The 24,752-nt window shown below is 38.2% G+C and overlaps 1 protein-coding gene across 8 annotated transcripts in view; it reads right to left on the bottom strand.

The window, feature by feature from the left end:
* The window catches only part of HYDIN (HYDIN axonemal central pair apparatus protein), a 335,679-nt gene that overhangs the window by 196,848 nt on the left and 114,079 nt on the right, over positions 1 to 24,752 (bottom strand). For all 8 annotated transcript variants that reach the window (XM_046683578.1, XM_046683582.1, XM_046683583.1 and 5 more), the window contains 4 exons: positions 23,795 to 23,913; positions 18,870 to 19,093; positions 6,904 to 6,971; positions 1,986 to 2,221 (listed from right to left, as the gene is read on the bottom strand). In XM_046683578.1, the coding sequence (XP_046539534.1) occupies positions 1,986 to 2,221; positions 6,904 to 6,971; positions 18,870 to 19,093; positions 23,795 to 23,913 (647 nt within the window). The remainder of the gene's footprint in view (positions 1 to 1,985; positions 2,222 to 6,903; positions 6,972 to 18,869; positions 19,094 to 23,794; positions 23,914 to 24,752) is intronic.

The raw sequence follows: 24,752 nt of genomic DNA, 5'->3' as shown, positions 1-24,752 counted from the left end.
CAGTTCCAGAAAATGGCATACAACATCAACTAGTCTTTTTATTTTTTTTACCAAAATCTTACCCCCTGCCCCCAATATTCATTATTAAAGCAGAAAATAGAAAGCTCCAAAGTCTAAAGAAAAATCTATCCAAGGACAATATCCGGCCAGTATATTTTACCCTACATTTTTATTTACTGTTGCAAAACTTTACATTTAGGCTTTTGAAGCCTGGTTACAATTTTTAATTGCTTAAAAATGATTTGTACTCGAAGAGATACTTGTAAGTCTAGAAAACAGCTTCTGGCATCAGCTAAGGCTTTTCTATCTATAAATTATGTATCAGGTACTAATTAAAACTTTTTTGGGTTGCAAAGGGAATCATTGGATGCAAATTTGAATCTGCACAGACGTGGCTGAACTGCAGATCGGGAGGGAAAATTGAAGCTTGGAGAAAGCTTTTCCAAATATAAAGGAAAAATAAAGTGAAGATGGAGTCATTGATTTGGAAAGAAAACTTGTCAGATTTCGAGAGAAGCAGCTGCGCCGGCCTGCAGAGGTTCCTAGAGACTCCAGCCCTTGCTTACGTCTCTGAGCTATGGTTTGAAGGCAGAAGAACAAGCAGTTCCGGCAGAAGGCTGTTAGGTAGATGCTATGTCTTCTAAAACCTCCCTGTACTATGTAGGAGAGGCAAAAAAAAAAAAAAATTCATTGCAGTAGCTCTTCTCCCTGGGGAAGTCAGGGTTGGCAGGTGCTATGATCTGAACGGCTGTGACCCCCCAAGTTTATAGGTTGAAATCCTAACCCCCAGTGTGATGGTATTATGCAGTGGGGCCATTGGGAGGTGATTAGGTCGTGAGGGTGGAGCCTTCATGAATAGGATTATAAAGACCCCACAGAGCTCCCTAGCCCCTTCCACCATGTGAGCATATGAGGAGAAGTCAGCAGTCCGCAACCTGGAAGAGGGCCTTCACCAGCACAGACCATGCCGGCACCCTGATCTCAGACTTCCAGCCTCCAGATTGTAAGAAACAAGTTTCTGTTGTTTATAAGCTGCCCAGTCTCTTGGATTTGTAATAGCAGCCCAAATGGACCAAGACAGCAAGCCTGAGAAGTTATAATGATGTATGACATCAAACCTCATTGGACCTATTGAGAAGCCCTTGGAGGAGCCAAAAACTCCCAGAAAAGATTTAGAATGAGTGGATTCATGGTGAGATATTATGAAGCATTTAAAACAAATTCTGGGGATATAACCAAAGCTGAATTAAATATTCAAAGATAATGACTAAAGAGAAAATTACCAACCTTAGCTATGAAGTCTTATCTTTTTGCTTTCCCAGAAAAGATAAAGGCGTTTCAATTTAGCAGCCTTCAATATTGCTAGACCTAACTGTTTGGAGAAGCAACAGATAAGTGAGGGAGGACAGTAAAACCTTTCTCAGTTAGACACGAAGTAATTCTGCTAGTGGCACCACAAGGCCGTGACCAAAGCATCACATTGTGGAGCTAAATATAAAGCACTGCTAGGAATGCCACATCCGCACTCACAGGAAGCCCAGATTCGGATTAAAAATCTGAGTAAACTGGGTATCATCTGTGGCATAAATCTGGACTTTTATTGGTGTAAACAATTTGAGTCTGACGGAAAGGAGGACCTAAACATCAGTGAGTTCTTAAATCTTTCTATATTAGTACTAATGGGTGTACTATCTGTATAGAGCAATTTTTTCACTAGAAATTGCTACAATGCACTGTTCTGGTGAAGGCCAGGCATCTAGATTGATGGAAATCCACTGGAGCAGGGTCAGTTCTTTTGCCCAATACATTTGCATCTGCTTTCTTTTGCCACAGTGGTTTCTTTTCTTCCGGGCCCACTTTTCCATGTGAATTAGAGGCGCCCCCTCCCATGACCCTGGGCATACAGCGGAAACCTGAGATGTGGTCCCAACAGCTCTCTGAGGGTTGAGCTGCTGGGCCACGTCCTGGAAGGCTGTGCACTTTACCCTGATAGCCGCAAATCCTTGGGCGCGAATGGTGCCAGAGTCGGGGATGATAGTGAATTCTTTTGGTTTCATTACAGGTATTTCGCCCTTGTTCCAAAACGGTCTTTTGTTGTCTGAATACTGCTCATGACTTGAAATGCTTTTATGGCCAACGCCATCCCCAGGGACACGCAGTTTGAAGGTCATGGGGACCAAGGAGGTATTATTGAGGGAACATATCAAGGTATGAGGAAACCCTGGAAAACAAAATATGAGGTGAGAAATAAAAGCCCCATGATACCTCCCTTTACCTTCAACTTCCCCTAGCACTGCCGAACCCCTTAAATGAGCCGTCTATGCAACTCCTCACTACTTGCTTAACTCCAGCTCTCCCTGATATTGTTTTCACTCTACAATTAATAAATCCATTTCATTCATTCAATGAATACTCATTATTCATTTATTAAGTAGTGACAATAGACATAAAAACAAGCCCCCTGGTCATCATCCAGGCCCCTCTCAAGAGGCAGCCTCTGTTATCAGTTTGCTGAATAGTCTTCCAGAAGTATATTTTGCATTTAATCTTTGCACAGAAATACAGATTTTTTTCCCAAAAAATAGAATCCTGTTTGCTCTTTTTATTTGCCCATGTGTGAAAGGAGAAGCCTGTGTGGTTTTGCCCGCTGTGTGACTCAGAGCCTGCCAAGACTGTATAATTCATCTAGAACCTGTCTGGAGCTCATGCTCTCAGGGTCGATGACACAAAATCAAATAATAGCCTCTCCCGAGAGAGACTTTACAATCTGCTTTTGAGACAGCCAGAGACTAACACATCAGCTTTTACCTCCCTTAGACAAAGCCACTTTTTCATGCCACATCTAGCCCTCCTACATTCTTCTCAGTGAGACTCATGTTCCTTTCCTAAGAGATGTAGATCCTCCTTGCCTGGCAAGCAATAAACTGAGCTCTGATTCTGGATTCCCTAGGTGCCCATTGTATCTGCTACCACTTGCAGAACAAGAATGATCTATAACCATAGGAGAATAAATATGCATATTTCTATTGGATGCAAACACTATTCTTTCTTCCTTGAACACTACTGCAATAAAATACAGTTGGTCTCTTGGAGTAATTACTGCAGTACTGCAGGGGCTGTCTTGAACCCATCTACTTCTCTCCCCATGTCTGAGCCTTTGTCTACACATTAGGACTGTTGGAGGAGACATGTTCGTGTCTCCTTTGTGATAACATACCTGCCATTCTACTCGGAAGAGATCTTTTATGGAAAAAGAATGGTCTGATTACACGTACTTGAAGGATTATTCTTGGAAATTCCAGAGGAACTGCTAGAAAGTCAGTTTCACAATCATGTAATTGCAACATTTGACTTTTCTGAACTTTCTCAACAAAGACTCTTGACACTGTAGATCCCTTATTCTTATTTTATCTGACCATTTATGGGAATAAACACTCTTGTAATGTAGGGTGTATTACATAAGTGGATCCTTAAAGATTCAAGTGGGTCCTTCCAAACCATTGCTCAGACTACTTCCCTGGAGCTAGAAGATTTTCAGAGAATAAAGCCAATTATAACCTACTAGCTAGAACAATTCCTTGTACAACTACCTGTAACTCATATTGCTTGTCAAGAAGCCTAAAGGAAAGGCATATTTTTTTATTAAAGACTGAAGGGTTATTAATATGAATGTCATTCCTGGGTTTCCGGTTGCACCAAATCCTAACACTATTCTATCTACAGTTCCATTTGAATGCAAGCACTCTATAGTGTAGACCTCTGTTCTCCTTTCTTTAGTATCCAGTACATAGCAGCTCAACATTTATGAGACTTTTTTGGGAATAATTAACAACATGCTTGGCCAGAATGCCTCAAAGATTCACAGAAGCACCTTCATACCCCTCCCAGTATTTAAATAGCTATTTAAAAGACAATATTCTCAAGAGGTTTGATTCTCATTCAATATGTGCATTTTCACGTGGTCTAGAAAGCCCCTAAGAAGACCAGAAACAGAAGATCATGAGGCTGCAAAGGAAAAATTTCCATTCTGACAGAAGGTGGTACATTATTTGGAGCATGACCTCTCTCTTAAAGTATAGACCCTAGCTAAGGAGAGTATTAAATTGATTTAGCAATTCCCCAAGACCAAAAATTAAATTGACTGTTTTTAAGTTAAATGGTTGACTTTTTAGGATTTATGGGATTGTTTAGACAATAGATGCCTAATTTTTCTAGTAAAATAAAAATCTCAACAAAGCAAAGGCAAATGTGTTGGCAGATCATTGTGCAAAAAGGTGGTCCTTTTGTGGTTGTCTATAGAAATAATTTAGAATATGAAAGATCAATAAGCACATCTGCACAATTCATTTTGGACACAGAAAATTCAGCCTCAGCCTTAGAAAACAAACATCGCTGAAAATTGGGATCCTTTGTCCACTTCAGTGGGCTCTGGCACACCAACTATGACGTGCCCCAAAGTCTGAACTGGCCTTTGACAAAAAACCACAGGTCCCATGATAGATGAGATAAGATAATCTCTGAATAAGAGTTGGTGGGAAAATTTCTCCTCTGTAGCTGGGGATGTGGCTGGCTCCTGCCAGACATCCTGCTATCATATTCCAGGAACACTGTGCAGTGGGACATGGGTCTAAATTGTACTCCAGAAGACCTTTCAAACACAAATGGGCTGTGCCCAAACCACCCAGTTCAGAATAGGTTCTTGTAATTGTCTGTAAATTCTTTAGATGGATTTGAGCCTTCTTATACAGAATGGCCACTGCCATAAATGTGACTAAGAAATCATACATTATAACTTTCCCACCTGGGGAATACCAGTCATACATAGAAGAGTTATAAAGAATTTTACAGTGTGTTAACCTTTTGATCAAAAATTTCACAATCCACAATGCTTGGGAAATGTAGAATGTAAAAATAGTATTATTGATGTTAAATTGGCCAGGCTCTCTGAGGCTCTTGGAGTTCTTTGGTGAAGAGTTTTACCTTTAATTCTAATGGCTATCAGCTCAGGTTAGCTCCCTCTGGAATTCACAGACTAGTCACGTTAGCAAATAATAACTGAAAGATCCATGTGATTACAAGTCTTTCAGCAATCTGAATCAAGCTTGCTTCATGCACACATACTAAACATTGTCAAGAACCAGCTCATCTATAAGTTCAAGAAAGCTTCCCTAAACACTGACCCTCAGAAGCCCTCCCTCCTTTCAACCTTAACAATGAGTACTCTGAAAAAAAAATAGGACTTGTTTTCTCCCTTGAAGGTGATACCATATAGCGCACATTTTCCAAATGTCCTTGTGCTGGACTTTGCATTTAAATGCCTGTGGAAGGTAGGCTGCTGCCCTGCATCAGCTGCCCAGACCTCTCCGTGGACTCAGTTTGAACTGTTTGGAGGATGACTGCATAGGTCCTTGGGTTTACTAATCCACTCCTTATTGTGCATCAGTCACAGTTACGCCTGAGAGCACGTGCCTCTCTTGGTAGGCCACCAGATAATTTTCAGGTTGCAGGTCACTTTTATTTTCCTTCGAAAGAGTCTATCACTCAGACATGCCCTAGAGATTTGTAAAAATCTCTCCAGTCATTTTTATATTTTATAGTAACAGAGATTCAACTTCATTTATATAGATTTTCCTATTGTATCTACCTTACCCAATATAACATAGATGGGGGGGCATTGTATAAATAAATGTGTTCTGAATAAATAAAACTGTTACAACACCCAAATGTTAAAGCAAGTGCTAAAGGGGCATTATGAATCAGTTTTTTGTAAAGAACTGTTTGTTCCCAAGTAGATGGGCCTACTTGAAAGGAAGCAAAAAGAAAGGAAAGTCAAAATGGGAAGCAACAGAGCGAAACGGAAAGGATTATGGAATATGGATTTAGAGCAGGGTTTCTCAAACTTTTGTTAAAATTATTGCCGCTTAAAAAGAACCACTGGGATAAATTAATTTTAAATCAAATTGATTTATTAAATATGACTTAAATTAGATTTAATTTTTCCCTGACGAGAAAAATTAAATACTAAGTAGTAAGATTCTGTAGGGTAGAGTTGAACTTTGGAGGACCACAAACCTTTGTTGCATTTACATCTTTTTCAACCCCCAAGAACCAATTTTCGTCACTTTGGGGGCAACGTCACCCTTGTTCACAGTGTGCAATTTAGATCTCAGCTGAAATATTAATTCTGCCACTGCCGTGTGACCTTAGGAAGTTACTTAACTGTTCTAATGCTCAGTTCTTCCTTCTGTAAAATGAGCATCTTAAACAGTACCTCCCCAAAGGATTGCTAAAAGGTTTAAATGTAGTACTGCACGTAATTCACTTGCAGTGATTGGAACTCAAGGAAGAACCACTGAATGGACGCTTTTGCAGCTACTGCTGTTACTACTGTTATCATGTTTCTTATTGGGGAAGCTTAGACGGGAGGAAATGACTCAGCAAAGTAACTGAGTGAGAAGACAACACAAACATGCAGAGGAGTCCTTAACTGGGGGTGATAGAACACCTGAATCAAACCACCACTGGGTTCACTGTCAACTTGAGAGCATCTCTATGAGAAGGTTGCTGTGTAGCCAGACTGACCAATCAGAATCTGCACAGACTGTTCACAGTGTTCAGATGGTGGAGTGAAGTGTGAGGCTTTCTGCTGTTCCACTGCCGGAAGAGCTAGGACAGCCATGGCCTGACAGCTATGACCGCCCAGGACATAGTTACAACTGTCACCTATAAACTAGAAATGGCACCAAAATGCTACTCCTGCAGAGGAAGGAGAGAGCAATTCTAGACCCTCTTAGCCACCACTCGTAAAAAATGGTAAGAGAGATTATTTATGAACTTCCTCCTCCCATGTAGAGAGAAAAGTAATTCTACTCAATTTCTATTTTAAAATGGAAAAATACTCACCAAAGGAAACATCGCCAAAGTGCAGAGCAGGAACATTAAAATGGAAGGTAGGTCCAATGACACAGCCTCTGTGAGTACGAATACAAGTGCAGGGAGTGGAGAGGGAATCCAGTGAATTCGGGGTAACAATCAGGAACTGGGGAGAGGGTAAGTACTGAAAACCATAATTTGGCATTCAATCAATTACAGAATCTAGGACTTAAAGAAACCATGAGATCATGGTCTATCACAGTGGTTCTTAAAATTCTGTTTCAAGACTTAAACTATTGAGTTTTAGCAAATGATGCTATGGTTAACTTATCACCATATTCCCACCAATGAATTAAGCAGAGCAGACACATCACCAAACTAATGGCACACAATCTTAATGTGGATGAGACACATATCACGAAAAGTTCTTAACTCAGGTGAGAAAAAAAAATTCTAAGTCTAATCATAAAACAAATATCAAAGAAAATCAATGATACCAGCATTCCGTGTCCCACACTTTGATGAAATTGTTTCATTCCAGTGCCTACCACCAACTAGTTATGATGCTGGCCAGTCACTTTACTTCTGTAGGCTTCAGTTTCTTTTCCTCATGCATAAAAGGGAGGATTGAAACAGAGGACTTTAAAGGCCCTTTACTCTAAATGTTGATCTATTTCTCCCTCCGTGCCAGGTTTCATGATCTTGGAGTGATACTCTAGCTTAAAATAAATAACAGAGAGATTCTATGCTTCTAGCTGATTCAGATGCAGCAGATAGCATAACGGTCCCCAAAATGTCCATGTGCTACTCCCCAGAATCAGTGTATATGTTAGGTTTCATGGCAAAGGAGAATTAAGGTAGCAGAAGGAATTCAGGTTGCTAATTGACTGTTCTTTAAATATGGAGAGGATCCTAGATTATCCAGGTGGGTTCAACATAATCACAAGGGTCTTTAAAAATAGAAGCGGGAGGCAGATGAGGAGGTCAGAGTGATGCAATCGGCGAAGGACTCAACCAGCCGTTGCCGGCTTTGAAGATGGAGAAGAGGGAACATAAGCCAAAGAATGTGGGCAGCTTCAAGAAGCTGAAAAAGGGTAAGAAATGGACTCTCCCCTAGAACCTCCACAAAGAAACACAGCCCTGCCAACACTTTGATTTTAGCCCGGTACTTAGGATCTATAGAGCTGTAAAATAATAAATTTGTATTCTTTTAGGCTACTAAGTTTGTGGTAATTTGTTACAGCAGCAATAGAAAACCAATACATCAGATAATTGTTTATTCTTGTTTTTCTCCATGATCCATGTTCCTAAAATCTCTAGACCAAAGATAAGAACTTAAATAATTCCCCATCTATGCGCCAAAGCTTTTAAAAGTTATAGACACACAGGTACCAGAAAACACACTAAGCAGGACTCTCCTAACTCATCCAGCTCCAGGTGTTGCTGGTGGAGGTGTGTCACACCATGCTGAACGCACTGGCGCCCTGGAGATTCTTCCTGTGGCTATACATCTAACCACAACGAAGCGAGGGGCTGCTGCGAGCCTGGGAGGAGCCATCACAGCAAAGACTCAATGCAGCAAGTTTCAATTCTAAAAGCCCGTCTCAGAACTGTCTATTCTAGTTCATGCTAATGATCCAAGTGGTTTCAAAAGAAGTGGCTAGTACTCAGCAAAGAATTAGGATCTAGTTGAGAGTGGAAGTCAAACAAGCCTACAGGTTGGCTATGGGACTTGTAAAAGAAATTTTGGGGGGTCCAAAGTAACAAATAGATCAAAAGTGTCTGAAATGCACAAAAGGCTAACAAAAGTAAGAAAGAAACTCACAAAATTGCACAAAGCAGTCATTTAATCACGCAGAAGTGAAAAGAACCAGAGTTAAATCACATTTCTTCAAAGGCACATATAACTAAGGGAATTGTGGCTGAACACCATCTGGATTTAGAAATGGTCACATTCATTCTAATAGGGATTCTGAATATTGGGATAGTCTCTGCCAAGACTGTGCCCTCAATCAAGGCAGTGGTCTGTTAAAATCATAATTCTAAAGACTAAGAGATGGAATAATTGAATTATTATAATATGAAATTATATATTACATTATATATATACCCTTTTTTTTTTGATGAGGAAGAGTGGCCCTGAGCTAACTAACATCTGTTGCCTATCTTCCTCTTTTTGCTTGAGGAAGATTGTCACTGAGCTAACATCTGTGCCAGTCTTTCTCTATTTTTTTTTGTATGTGGGAAGCTGCCACAAAATGGCTTGATGAGTGGTGTGTAGGTCTGTGCCCAAGATCCAAACCCATGAACCCAGGGCCACCGAAGCAGAGTATACAAACTTAACCACCAGGTCGGCCCCTATATTATATTATATGTTTACTGAGATTTACAAATATTTTCTCCCATTCTGTAGGTTGTCTTTTCACTTTCTTGATAGTGTCCTTTGAAGTACAAAATTTTAAAATTTTGATGAAGTCTAATTTATTCATTTTTTCTTTGACTGCTTGTATGTAGGCATCACATTTTAAAAACCATTGCCTAATCCAAGGTCATATGTATCTATACCTATGTTTTCTTTCAACAGTTTTATAGTTTTAGTTATAACATTTGGGTCTTTGATCCATTTTATGTTAATTTTGTATATGGTGTGAGGTAGGTGTCCAACTTCGTTCTTTGCATGTGGATACCCAGTTGCTCTAGCATCTTTTGTTGAAAAAACTATCCTTTCTCCCACTGCATTGTCTTAACATCCTTGATAAAAATAAATTGACCACAAATGGATGAATTTATTTTTGGAGTCTCAATTCTATACCATTGATTTATATGTCTATCTTTATGCCAGTACAACACAATCTTGATAACTGTATCTATGTAGAAAGTTTTGAAATAGGAAATGTTAGTTCTCCAACTTTATTCTTATTTTTCAAAATTGTTTTCGCTATTCTGGGTTTCTTGCATTTCCATATGAATTTTAGGATCACTTTGCCAATTACTGCAAAACAGGCAGCAGGGATTTTGATAGGGATCATGTTGACTCTATACACCATTTTGGGAAATATTTCCATCTTAAGTTAATACTAAGTTGTCCAATCCATGAACACAGACGTCTTTTCATCTATTTAGGTCTTCTTTTAAATTCCTTTCAACACTGTTTTGTAGTTTCCAAAGTACAAGTCTTGCACCTTTTTTTGTCAAATTAATTCCCCAGTATATTATTCTTTTTGAACCTATTGTAAATGGAATTTTCTTAATTTCATTTTTGAATTTTCATTGCTACTGTCTAGAAATACAGTTGATTTTTTGTATACTGATCCTATATCCTGCAATTTTTCTGAACTCAGTTATTAGCTCTACAGTTTTTTTGTGAGTTCCTTAGGATTTTCTATATACAAAATCATGTCATTTACAAAGAAAGAGAGTTTTACTTTTTCCTTTCCAGTCTGGATGTCTTTTATTTCTTATTCTTGTCTAATTGCCTCGGATAGAACCTCCAGTACAACATCAAAAGGAAGTGGCAATGACGGACACCTTTGTCTTGTTCCTGACCTCAGTGGGAAAGCAGTATATCTTCTACCACTGAGTATAATGTTAGGTGTGGGTTTTTCATAGATTCCCTTTATTATATCGAGGGAGTTCCTTTCCATTCTTGGTTTATTGAGCTTTCTTTTTTTTAATCATGAAAGGGTGTTTAATTTTGGTGAATGCTTTTTCTATGTTATTGAGTTGATCATGTGGTTTGGGTTCTTTATTCTATTAATATGTCGTATAACATGATTGATTTTCATATGTTGAGCCAACTTTTCATTCTTGAGATACATCCCACTTGGTCATGGTGTATAATCCTTTTTATATGCTGCTGGTTTGATTTGGCTTGCTAGTATTTTGTCAAGGATTTTTAATCTATATTCATAAAAGTTATTGGTCTTTAGTTTCCTTCTCTTTTTTCCCAATTTTTATTTATTTATTTATTATTGCAGTAACAGTGGATTATAACATTATATAACTTTCAGGTGCACATTGTAATATACTTCGAATTCTGGGTAGATTACATCATGTTCATCGTCCAAAGACTAATTACAATCTATCACCAAACATGTATGCCTAATCACCCCTTTCATCCTCCTCTCTCCCCCCTTCCCCTTTGGTAACCACTAATCTAATCTTTGTTGCTATGTGTTTGTTTGTCGTTTTTATCTTATACTTATGAGTGAGATCATACGGTATTTGACTTTCTCCCTCTGACTTATTTCACTTAGCATAATACCCTCAAGGTCCATCCATGTTGTCACAGATGGCCGGATTTCATCATTTCTTATGGCTGAGTAGTATTCCATTGTGTATATATACCACATATTTATCTGTTCGTCCCTTGATGGGCACCTCAGTTGCTTCCAAGTCTTAGCTATTGGGGATAGTGCTGTGATGAACATAGGGGTGCATGTATCTTTATGCATTTGTGTTTTTAAGTTCTTTGGATAAATACCCAGCACTGGAATAGTTGGATCATATGGCAGACCTATTCTTAATTTTCTGAGGAAACTCCATACTGTTTTCCACAGTGGCTGCATCAGTTTGCACTCCCACCAGCAGTGTATGAGGGTTCCCTTCTCTCCACATCCTCTCCAACACTTGTTGTTTCCTGTCTTGTTAATTATAGCCATTCTGAACGGAGTGAGGTGATACCACATTGTAGTTTTGATTTGCATTTCCCTGATAGTTAATGATGTTGAACATCTTTTCATGTGCCTGTTGGCCATCCATATATTTTCTTTGGAGAAACCTCTGTTCAGATCTTTTGCCCATTTTTCAATTGAGTTGTTGGTTTTTTTGTTGTTGAGATGTATGAGCTCTTTGTATATTTCGGATATTAACCCCTTATCTGATATATGGTTTGCAAATATCTTCTCCCAATTGGTAGATTGTCTTTTCGTTTTGTTGATGGTTTCCTTTGCTGCGCAGAACCTTTTAAGTTTGATGTAGTCCCATTTGTTTATTTTTCTACTGTTTCCCTTGCCCAGTCAGACATGGTATTTGAAAAAAATGTTGCTGAGACTGATGTCAAAGAGTGTACTGCTTATGTTTTCTTCTAGAAGTTTCATGGTTTCAGGTCTTACATTCAAGTCTCTAATCCATTTTGAGTTGATTTTTGTGCATGGTGTAAGATAATGGTCTACTTTCATTCTTTTGCATGTGGTTGTCCAGTTTTCCCAACACCATTTATCGAAGAGACTCTCCTTTCTCCCTTGTATGCTCTTGGCTCCCTTGTTGAAAATTAGCTGTCCATAGATGTGTGAGTTTATTTCTGGGCTGTAAGTTCTGTTCCATTGATGTGTCTGTTTTTGTGCCAGTACCATGCTGTTTTGGTTGCTATAGCTTCGTAGTATATTTTGAAATTGGGGAGTGTGATACCCCCAGTTTTGTTCTTTTTCCTCAGGATTCCTTTGGCTACTCAGGGTCTTTTGTTGTTCCATATAAATTTTAGGATTCTTGGTTCTATTTCTGTGAAAATTGTTGTTGGAACTTTGATCAGGATTGCATTGAATCTGTAGATTGCTTTAGGAAGTACGGACATTTTAACTATGTTAATTCTTCCAATCAAAGAGCATGGAATATCTTTCTATTTCTTTGTGCCTTCTTCAATTTCTTTCAACAATGTTCTACAGTTTTTGGTGTACAGCTCTTTCACCTCTTTGGTGAAGTTTATTCCGAGGTATTTTATTCTTTTTGTTGCAGTTGTAAATGGGATTGTATTCTTAATTTCTCTTTCTGCTACTTCATTGTTAGTGTATAGAAACAACTGATTTTTCTATGTTGATTTTGTATCCTGTGACTTGACTGTATTCATTTATTATTTCTAAAAGTTTTTTAGTGGATTCTTTAGGGTTTTCTCTATATAAAATGATGTCGTCTGCAAATAGTGACAGTTTCACTTCTTCTTTTCCACTTTGGATTCATTTTATTCCTTTTTCTTGCCTGATTGCTCTGACTAGGACTTCCAATACTATGTTAAAAAAGTGTGGTGAAAGTGGGCATCCTTGTCTGGTTCCTGTTCTTAGAGGGATAGCTTTCAGTTTTTCTCCATTGAGAATGATATAGGCTGTGGGTTTGTCATATATGACTTTTACTATGTTGAGGTATTTTCCTTCTATGCCCATTTTACTTAGAGTTTTTATCATAAATGGATACATTTTATCATAAATGTATCTTGTAAAATGCTTTCTCTGCATCTATTGAGATGATCATGTGATTTTTATTCTTCATTTTGTTAATGTAGTGTATCACATTGACTGATTTGTGGATGTTGAACCATCCCTGCATCCCTGGAATAAATCCCACTTGATGTATGATCTTTTTAATGTATTGTTGTATTCAATTTGCTAGTATTTTGTTCAGGATATTTGCATCGATGTTCATCAGTGATATTGGCCTGTAATTTTCTTTTTTTGTGTTGTCATTGTCTGGTTTTGGTATCAGGATAATGTTGGCTTCGTAGAATGAGTGAGGAAGCCTCTCCTCCTCTTCAATTTTTTGGAAGAGTTTGAGAAGGATAGGTATTAAGTTTTCTTTGAATGTTTGGTAGAATTCACCAGGGAAGCCATCTGGTCCTGGACTTTTATTTTTTGGGAGGTTTTTGATTACTGTTTCGATCTCCTTACTGGTGATTGGTTTATTAAAATTCTCTACTTCTTCTCGATTCAGTTTTCGAAGGTTGTATGATTCTAAGAATTTATCCATTTCTTCTAGATTATCCAATTTGTTGGAGTATAGTTTTTCATAGTATTCTTTTATGATCTTTTGTATTTCTGAGGTGTCTGTTGTAATTTCTCCTCTTTCATTTATGATTTTGTTTATTTGAGCCTTCTCGCCTTTTTTCTCGGTGAGTCTAACTAAAAGTTTGTCAATTTTGTTTATCTTTTCAAAGAATCAGCTCTTGTTCTCGCTGACTTTTCCTATTGTTTTTTTAGTCTCTATTTCATTTATTTCTGCTCTGACTTTTTATTATTTCCTTCCTTGTGTTGATTTTGGCCTTTGTTTGTTCTTCTTATTCCAGTTCCTTTAGGTGTTTATTGGGATTAGATTGTTTATTGGGATTTTTCTTGTTTGTTGAGGTAGGCCTGAATTGTTATAAACTTTCCTCTAAGAACCGCTTTTGCTGTATTCCTTAGATTTTGGCATGTTGTATTTTCATTTTCATTTGTCTCTAGGTATTTTTTTACTTCTCCTTTGATTTCTTCATTGACCCAATTGTTGTTTGGTAGCATTTTGTTTAATCTCTGCAGTTTTATGGCTTTTCCGACTTTCTTCCTGTAGTTGATTTCTAGTTTCATACCTTTGTGCTCAGAAAAGATGCTTGGTATTATTTCGATCTTCTTAAATTTATTGAGACTTGTTTTGTGGCCTAATATATGATCAATCCTGGAGAATGTTCCATGTGCATTTAAAAAGAATGCATATTCTTTGGTTTTTGGATGAAATGTTCTCTGTATATCTACTAAGTGCATCTGGTCTAATGTGTCATTTAAGGCCAATGTTTCCTTATTGATATTCTGTCTGGATGATCTATCCATTGGTGTAAGTGGAGTGTTAAAGTCTCCTATTATTATTGTGTTACTGTCTATTTCTCCTTTTATGTCTGTTAATTGCTTTATATATTTAGGTGCTCCTATGCTGGGTGCATAGATAGTTACAAGTGTTATATCTTGTTGGATTGTTCCCTTTATCATTATGTAGTGTCCTTGTTTGTCTCTTGTTACAGTTTTTGTTTTAAAGTCTATTTTGTCTGATATAAGTATTGCTACTCCAGCTTTCTTTTCTTTGCCATTTGCATGGAGTATCTTTTTCCATCCTTTCACTTTCAGTTTGTGAGTCTGTTTAGTTCTGAAGTGTGTCTCTTGTATGCAGCATATATATGGGTCTTGTTTTTTCATCCAATCAGCATCCTATGCCTTTTGATTGGAGCATTTAGTCCATTGACATTTAAAGTAGCTATTGATAAATATATATTTATTGCCATTTTGTTACTTTTTTAGTACTTTGAGTATTTCCCCCTTTTTTCTCTGTCACTCTCACTAAAGGTTTGTCAATTTATTGATCTTTTCAAAGAACCATCTTTTGGTTTCATTTATTTTCTCCATTGTTTTTCTTTTTATTTCATTAATTTCCACTTTAATCTTTATTATTTCCTTCCTGTGCTTGCTTTCAATTTAGTTGGCTCTTCTTTTTCAAGTTTCTTAAGGTAGAAATTTAGGTTATTGGTTTGAAAACTTTCTTCTCTTTAAATATAGGCACTTAGATCTATCAATTTCCCACTAGATCTCGTAAGTTGTGGTATATTGTTTTGTTTTCATATTATCTCAAAGTATTCCTAAATTTCTGTTGTGGCTTCTCCTTTACCCATTGGTAATTTAGGAGTGTGTTTAATTTTCATCATTTTTATGACTCCCCCAAATTTCTTTCTATTTTTGATTTTTAATTTCATTTCTTTTTGGTTTAAGAACATACTCTGCATAATCCAAATCATTAAGATTATCAAGACTTGTTTTATGGCTTAACACATCACTTATCCTGGAAAATTTTCCAAGTGAACTTGTTAGGTGAAGTGTTCCATAGTTGTCTGTCACGTCTAGTTGGTTTATAGTGTTGTTTAACTCTTCTATTTCCTTTATGATCTTCCGCCGTTATTCTATCCACTATTGAAAGTGGGGTATTGACATCTCCAACTATTATTGTTCAATTACCTATTTCTCCCTTTAGTTCTCTCAGTTTATGCTTCATGTGTTTTGGGGCTCTGCTGTTAGGTGTATGTATGTTTATAATTGTTATATCTTGATAGATTGACCTCTTTTATTATTGTAAAATATCCTTCTTCATCTCAAGTAATAATTTTTGTTTTAAAGTCTATTTGGTCTATCAGTATAACTACTCCAGCTTTCTTTTGGTTACTGTTTGCTTGATATATCTTTTCCCCATACTTTGAGTTTCAATCTATTCATACTTTCAGATCTAAAGTGTGTTTCTTTTTTTTTTTCCTAAAGATTGGCACCTAGGCTAACAACTGTTGCCAATCTTCCTTTTTTTTAATTTTTTAAATTTTTTTTAAGGATTGGCACCTGGGCTAACAACTGTTGCCAATCTTTTTTTTTTTTTTTTTTTTTTTTCCCACCCCCCCCCCCCCCGGTACATAGTTGTATATCTTAGTTGCAGGTCTTTCTAGTTGTGGGATGTGGGACGCTGCCTCAACATGGCCTGACGAGCGGTGCCATGTCCGCGCCCAGGATCCGAACCCTGGGCCGCCACAGCGGAGCATGCAAACTTAACCACTCGACCACAGAGCCAGCCCCTAAAGTGTGTTTCTTGTAGACAGCATACAGTTGGATCATGTTTTGTGTGTTTTTTAAAATCCATTCTGCTAATTATGCCTTTTAATTGATAATATATTTACATTTAATGTAATTATTGATGAGGTAGGATTCATGTCTTCCATTCTACTCTTTGTTTTCTTTATGTCTTAATGTCTTTTTTGTTCCTCTATTCCTCCATTATTGCCTTCCTTCGTGTTAAGTGGATATTTTCTAGCGTAGAATTTTAACTCCCTTGAAGTTTCTTTTAATTTATTTTTTAGTTAGCTTAGGGAATAGTTTAGGAAATGGGCAATCACATCCTAATAAATAATCAATTATTATTTGGATAAATAATTCACAGAGTCAAAGCTTAGGACAGTAGGATTCCTGCAACACTAATGTCTAACAAACCCAAATTCACCAGTCACTACACCTAACATACAACCTTGTGGGGAGGCTATGCTTCATAAGAGTTTACTAGGTGAATACCCAAAATACATATTTATTCTTAAATAGAGTAGCAATGTGTGCTTGCTGATAATTAGATGCAGTATTAATTATTAGTCTGAACTTAAAATGTGGAATGGCCAAATGAAATTGGGATGGGCTTTCTTATTCAACTTGAAGGACAGTTAGCCTGTCTTGGCCAGCATTTTGCTTTTTCTTCATCTACATGAAAAGTAAAATTATGATCCTTTAACATCCTATACTTTCTTACTACAGATAGGGCCATTATTCTTTTCGTCTTAAATTTTTATAAGAGCAGAGATGTAAGGTTTTATCTTTCCCACTTTTGTATGGAGGCCTGTCTACGATGCTGGATGTTGTGGAGGGTACTCACGATTCTGAACAATACTTCCTTATGCCAAGAAGTCAGAAAGCCTTGATTCATTGGGAGCTCTCAAGAGCTGATCTTCTGGGGCTTATTGAGGGCAAGAGACAAAGGTTGCATTTGCAGGTTTGCTCTTCCTGCTTCTCCAGGTAACCACCTCCACTGCTTGTCATGAGAAGTGAACTGTTACAGAGTGGGGTTCATATAATGTGAAAAAGTTCTCCTGTCCTTCTTATATGCTGTATATCTCTGAGGGATGTCAATCATGGGCCAGGACAGCATGGTACATCTTCTTGAAGAGTCAATGTTATTCAAATATCTGGAAAGCAACTCCAAGTTTTTCTATGATCACAAACACAGATGTATTATGGAAGAGAATGTAAATGCCTTGTGAATGTTTCAGATAAGTCTTGAGACGTAAGAAAAGTTTATGATTGTAGCAGGCTGTCTAAGCCATGCCACAGAGCCCTTGAAGAATACGCATTCACTCTCCTTACTTGCTAGGGGTTATATTAGTTGGCTAGAGCTGCCATAACAGATTGCTACAGACGAGGTGGTTTAAACAACAGAAATGTATTTCCTCACAGTTCTGTAGGCTGGAAGTCCAAGATCAATAGGGGTGGTTTCTTCTGAGGGATTCCTTTCTCTGCTTGTAGATGGTCATCTTCTCTCTATGTCTTCAAATGATTTTTCCTATGTGTGTACCTGTCCTAATATCCTCTTCTTATAAAGATGCCAGTCACATTGGATCAGAGCCAACCGATATGACCTCATTTTACCTTGATTACTTCTTTAAAAGTCCTATCTCCAAGTTCAACAATATTATGAGGTACTGGGTGATAGGACTTCAAAAATGAATTTTGGAGGACAGAATTCACTCCGTAACAGGGATACTTAGGTGGAATAATTGAGAAGAAATGATAATCACTTTGAGCTGATCTTGAGATTCTGAATTTTCCGTAGATATCACAAGATCAGTAAGTTTTCCTGGGATTCTTCAGGCCAGATGTGTTTGTTTCTTTTCTGTTACCTCCAGACCCCGAGGGAGACCTCAGCTGTAGATGGAGGGAGGTCCTGCTAGCAGTAACCATAATAAGAGAGACTGCCATGGTAATTAACAAGCTGTTACAGTGGGAACCCAGATAGAATCTGCCACGTGTTCTGAAGGTAGGATCTTTCTAAGCACCAGGAACCAAAGTTATAGATCTGCCCAATGGGTTGGTCACAAAGAACTTCTTTTTAAAACCTGAGGACAAACTCTGCTATTAATGACTTTCAATTATTACAAGCAGCTGGAGAAGCCATCAAAAGGCTTCTAGCACAAAAGCTGCAAGTGCCTTGCCTTGGCTGACTGACACTAAAGTAGCCTCTTTTACAATACCTGGAGCCATTACAGGTAAAAGCATTTAAAGAATTTTCTTGAAATGAAAATGAAACATGAGAGTTTAGAAAAACTGTGATAATAGCCAAAGCTTAGTCAAGAAGGTGATTTTATCCAAGTGTTGCTATAACTTATTTTTCCTAAATATCCTAAAACAGAGAGAGTAACCATAAACTAGTTTAATGTTTAAGTCTTTATTTTATAAGGCTATAGCCTACGGAAAAACTAGAACCCAAAAAGCATCTGTATCCATGTTACAATGATAAGTTATACATATTCAATAGGAAAACACGAATAGAAATTTAGACACCCCATTATGTTGATATGTTCCTATCAACAAAGATATTTATGGACATTCAAGACATGATCTAGTTTTGAAGCTTAAGAAAGCAATAGGTAAAAACTTCAATTAATTTTCACATTAGTTATAGATGGATCTTACCTAATGGTCAGTTTCACAGGTTCAGGTGTCCCATTGACATTGATCAGAAATTCTTCTTCGAAGTGCCCCAGGATGGAAGAACTGAAGGAGATCTGGACAGCCTGGACTCCGCTTGGTTCGATGATGCCTTCCTTGGGACTGAAAACAAAGCAGGCCCCCAAAGCTGAAGTTGGAGGGATCACATTGAAGAGGGCATCAATGCTGCCTTTGTTGGATAGTATTGCCTGTATGAATAAAAAGGAAAGAATGAAAAGGTAGACAATGGACCTCTGATTTATTTTCATATATTCATGTGGATGTATTGTTTAACACCAGCACAGAGACACTTGCAGGAATTAGAACCAAAGGAAAACTCCAGCGGAGAAATGAACAGTCTTTCATCTTGAATGTTTGAAGATAGGAATCCAAAGCCAGGAAGTAACTTTGTGTTTTTAGTTTCCTCTTTAAAATGGAGTTAGTCATGTGTATTACACTCATGCTATAATGACTAATCATAATAGCATCAACTGAAGAAGAGCTTTAAAATACCTTTTTTAGATACTCTCTGTAAAGTAACCGAGGGAAGGTAGGCATCTCTTTTATATGCATGAGAAAGTTGAGATTAAGTGGAATACTGAAAAATAAAAAGCAGTCAGAATAGAGGAGCAACAACTACCCAAGCCTATGTGTGTTTCTAATGGAGGTTGAAGAATGTAAATGAGCATCATTGTGGATTCCAGATTGGATGGATTCTCTTTGTTGCACTATTAGATTTCATCCTATTGGGATATTTTCATCTCAAACTCTATTGGATAGATAATTGCTTGGGATGATTATGCAAGTGATTGTTTTACTATAGAAAAGTTTTATTCCTGTATACTAGTGTTCTGGAACTATGTCATTGCCCCCATTTGATTGCACACCAGGTGTGTGTATATAAAAAGACTGTGCCTGGCATTCAGAGTCCTCCACAGTTGGCTCACTCTACCATTCTCGCTCCCACCTCCCACAGTTCCTGTCCGTGAACCTGCACTATAGCCACAGTTCTTTCCTGCACTCCCAAGACACAACCTCTATTCCTTGACAATGCTTACACCTGAACGGGTGAACAGCATGTTCTGTGTATGTAGGAACTGCCCTTGATCTACACTCAAGGCACTGGAGGAAAAAGAGCATGGGAGACCATGAAGAAACATTCAGAAAGGTATGTGGGCTTCTAGGAATCTAGAAGCTAAGGGGGAAGAATTTCCAGAAGGGGTTGAATGTGGACAGAGGTTGAGGAGAATAAGCTCTGAGAAAATATCACAGATTTAAAATTTTTAATTAGAAGTCATTCCTACCCTTGAAGAAGAGCGTAACTCCAATGGACTCTGATTGCAGAATCCAGAGTACAAATGTTTAGGGAATAAGTAGGGGCAGAGGAAATGGTGGTTGACTATTCTAGATTCCTGTTTTGAGAAAATTAGTAGTAAAAGTGAGAAGAGGGGTGGCAAAGCTTTGCGAAGGTATGGTAGAGGAGACCTAGCAGGTTTATATTAAATGAGATCATGCATCCTCAGTGGCTGACCTAGATGTTTGTTGCTGTAATAAGAGAAGGGGGCTAGGTAACCAAGGGAAAGGGGTCGAAGTGGATTTGGGATCGACTAGCTCAGGTTGCCTCCTGAGAAGCAGCGAAGAAAGAATCAAGAGCATACGCAGGATAGTCAGGGGCCCTTGCAGAGGAAGACAACCACTTCTGCCAAGAGAAGATGGATGATGCACCAAAAAAAGATACAAAACTAATTGCTGCTTGATATTTTATTCATCTTTTTACGTTTATTTCCCATCTCCCTTGCTCTGTTTTAAGTTCCCTGGTCGTAGGATTCATGCTTCACCATTCATTTCTTTAAAGAGACCATGTAGAAAAGTGATTATGACCCAGGACTCAGAAGCCAAATGCCTGGGTTGAAATCCTAGGTTTACCATTGACTTAATAGCTGTGTGACCTTGGAAAACCTGCTTAGCTTCTCTGTGCCCCAGTTTCCCCATCTGTAAAATGTAAGTACTACTACTCAGACTGCCGTGAAGATGAAATTTATTAATTTATGTAACTCTCAGAATAGTGCCTGGCAAAGAGTGCTTATAAATGGCAGCGATTGCTATTGCTATCCCCAGTGCCAAGCAGAATGGGCTTAAAATTTACCTCTGCTTAAGAAGTAACCAACATGCACTAGCGGTAACTGGAAGGCAACTCAAAGGCGTTAGCAGTTAGTGGTTGAAGGACCCTCGTTCTTCTCTCGGAGGAGATGCATGGATCGCCTTTTAATATTTTTGGTTAACAGCAATGTTTGACCCAGATTTTCTATAAGGTGCCAGCTCCTCCAATTTGAGGATATGTGTGTCATTCTTCTGCCCCAACAAAGCAGCACCTAGTTATGTACCCAGAATCCAGCAGTCATCTGGAACACGATTCCGAGACATTTCGATTACCGGTAATGCCCTGACCCTTGCAGTCCCACTCCTTGGAGAGGAGGAAATTTATGATGCAACTTCACCTCTCATTTGTTTTCCTTCTAATTACACTGGGGAATAGTGTAGACTCTTGGGGTTATGGTTTAATCTTTATGTATCTGCTAAGCTCAGCAATGACTAAGGGCAAGAGTTATTCAAATTTGTCTCAAGTAGGTAAGGTAATAAATTGAGAGATGCAATGAGGCATCAGCATTAAACATGCAGAGAGTGCAAAATACTCCCGTGAGAAGCACCTTACCATGTCCTTCTCTGCCACTGCACAGCTTTCAAATTGTCCAGTGTGATGCGGCACCTCATTTAACACTTATTTAGCTGGCTGTGGTTTGCTTTACTACTCAAATCCGGGAGGGTGGGAAGTAGTGGCCTAGAGTGGACTTCTGCTAAATTTGTAAGGAATTGTTATTACACTCAGAGAAACTCTATCCATTTTGCATCAGAACTAAAGGTCCTTTTCTGATGTGGCATCTGTAAGTCTATAAGATGTCTATAAAATATAAAGGAACAGTCTATAAGATTTAAGGAAATTCACACTGGATGAATTATGGACAGAATATCAATTGAATAAGAACTAGTGTACCTTTTATTTTCTCCCTAAGTGACTCATTTTTCAAACTGCAATATAGTAGCTGTGCCACTTTCCATTTTATGACAGTCATGTGACTGATTTCTTCATTTAAATTGTGTTTCTATATATTTTCCATCTCATCATGACATTAACATTCACATCATCCCTTTTAGGCCTTAGTTGCCTAAGTAGTGAATCTGGGGACAAATGACACTGTAGGAAGCTATCAACAGCAACTGGGCACGTACCTCCCACACCAGGTTAGGCTGGGCTGAGTGGTGAGTTGGCTCTAGGCTGGATTTGCCCACAGTGAGAGCTCAAGGGGTTGAAAGGCCGGCAAATGGCCTTCTCTTCACAAACATTTACAAGCTGTGTGACCTTGCCAAGTTACTACCAAACATGGCGGAGTCAGGTTTGCTGTTCACTGAACCCATTTCCTCTTCTTCCTGTGCTTACAGCTAAACTACATTTCTCAGCCACCCTTGCAGTTACAGACAGCTAATGGGATGTGAATGAAAGAGATGCATGCCACCTACAGTACCATCTCCTATAAAAAATCTTTCTTATACGTCAGTCATATCTCAATAAAAAAATAAATAAAAAATCTGTCATGTGCACCCCTCCATGCTCCTTCTGCTCTGCCAGTGTGACACGTGTGAGCCTGCCACCTTGCAGGTCACATGTTAGGGATGTCAGAGCCATGAGACGGAAGGAGCCATGAGACAGAAGGAGCCCATTCTCTGCTGGAGGAGAGCCATCTGCTGATTAGCAACCTCTTTTGGGACTTTATTTAAGCAACAAAATAGACTTCTATTAAGTTTGAGATAGTATATACTTTCGTATGTGTTTGTTACAGTATTTAATGTTACCTTATCCAGTAAAACTTCTCTAAGCCTCAGCTTCCTCAGATATAAAATGGGCATAGTCCTTGTACCTACTCTGTAGGGTTTTCATGAGCACTAAACAAACTAATGCATGTCAAAGAACTAGTACCATGCTCAACACACACGCAGGGTCATGCTGTTGATGGTATTAACCACTATATGCTTCCTGATTCCCATCTGTAAAATAGGTACAGTAAAACCTACCGTTTTGTAAGGGTTAGAAACTACACACACACATACAGACATGCACACACAACAAAACATGGAACTTGACACCTATTTGTCACTCATTAAATAACGGCTTTTATTATTACCGGTATAGAAATACCAACCTTTACAATCTAGGGATCTTTCTAAAATAAAGTTTTAATGGTAACAGTTTGATATAGTATAAAAAAGTGCCCTAGATACAAATTTAGTGATGAGGTGACACGGAAGCAACTTTGATCCTGAAGAACCCATGAAGACATCTTGAAAAAGGATCATTTTCCATTTCATTGGAAAGACAAAGCAGGGAGGTCTCTTCCAGAAACCATGATGATTGGTTGTTAAAACACGGATTGGAGACCAGTGCATTCAGAGAAAATTCTGATGTGTGAAAACAGCTATTCTCACTAGGACATTCTGGAAAGGTTCTCTATCCTCTGATCTGTAGGATTTCTGTTGTCAGAGAACAAGCATTAAACAGATGGGGAGCTGTATTTATCCACAAAATGATGAGGAGAAAAACAATTAAGTTATGGCTTTGATGCTTTTGAGCTTTCAATAAAGTTAGACGGGCCGAAGAGGATGGAAAAAGTTGCTCCCCTCAACAAGGCTGGGAGAAAGGAGGAAGCGTCAGATCATTTTGGGGTGTGAGAAAGTATGAGTAATGGCAAATGGATGTGATTACACAGATTTCCTATCAATGAAAACACAAACAAAATAAAACAAACAAAAAAAGGCCAAGCACTGTTTGAGTCCCAAAGAACAATTCTAGTGCTTACCTCATAACAATGCACAGATCCGACGAAAACTTTCCCAATATCCAGCAATTCAAAGTTGAACTGAATCTTCGGCCCCATTCCTTCCCCTTTGATTCGGAGGGGCAGACGAATCTCTCGGCCTATGAAAACAATTCAGACTGTGTTACCCTAAATAATGCTTCATTACCCCCAGTTACCCACAACTTGTTACCAGTGTAAGCAATCAAGATTACAGCACCAACTCCCTGCCCTGAACTGAGGGAACTACAATTTAACTGACGCTGAAGATGTAGCTTATCTTTAAGAAACATGCATACCGTGAGTTTCTTACCTTTAGAGAACAGCTTATATTGCAATTTAAGATGACATTTTAGCAGAAAAAACAATTAAAATTTTTAACCCAATATTAGCTGTATCCTTAAGTTTCTTCTAGAGGAAGAGTGACCACTGACTGATTGATGCTTCTCATCAAGTGAGAGTCACCATGGGCTCCAAGGGATGGTGTTTGCACAGATCTTCCCTGGGATTTAGGACGAGCCAGGGTATTAAGGGATCGAGTCGAGGAGTCTTACCTGACCCTTACTTTGCAGTTTCTTTCATGCAGAGGTAATGGAATCTACTAAACGGTCTCCCTTATTACGCATCCACAATGGACCCCAGGGCAATACAGAGCACAAACCTTTAAAGTACTGCCTGGTTTTGTTTCCTTTTTAAAAATGGATACTTCTTCATTTGATAATACATGATCATTATAAAAATGTTAAGTTCCCTCATAATTCCACCAACCAAAGACAACCATTGTTAGCATTTTGGTACCGATCTTTCCATACTTAATCATACTTAAATACTGTTAATGTAAATGAGAGCATATCCTACACATTATTTTTTGTAACCTGCTTTTTTCACTTAACAATACTTCTGGAACGTTTTCACACATTATCACCTAAAGATTGAGGTAAGTATTTTTAACAAGTCCCTC

This window comes from Equus quagga, chromosome 13, assembly GCF_021613505.1.
Source record: "Equus quagga isolate Etosha38 chromosome 13, UCLA_HA_Equagga_1.0, whole genome shotgun sequence".
Lineage (NCBI taxonomy): Eukaryota > Metazoa > Chordata > Mammalia > Perissodactyla > Equidae > Equus > Equus quagga.
The sequence above is the reverse complement of the archived record's forward strand: the minus strand, read 5'-3'. Positions and strand labels throughout refer to the sequence as shown.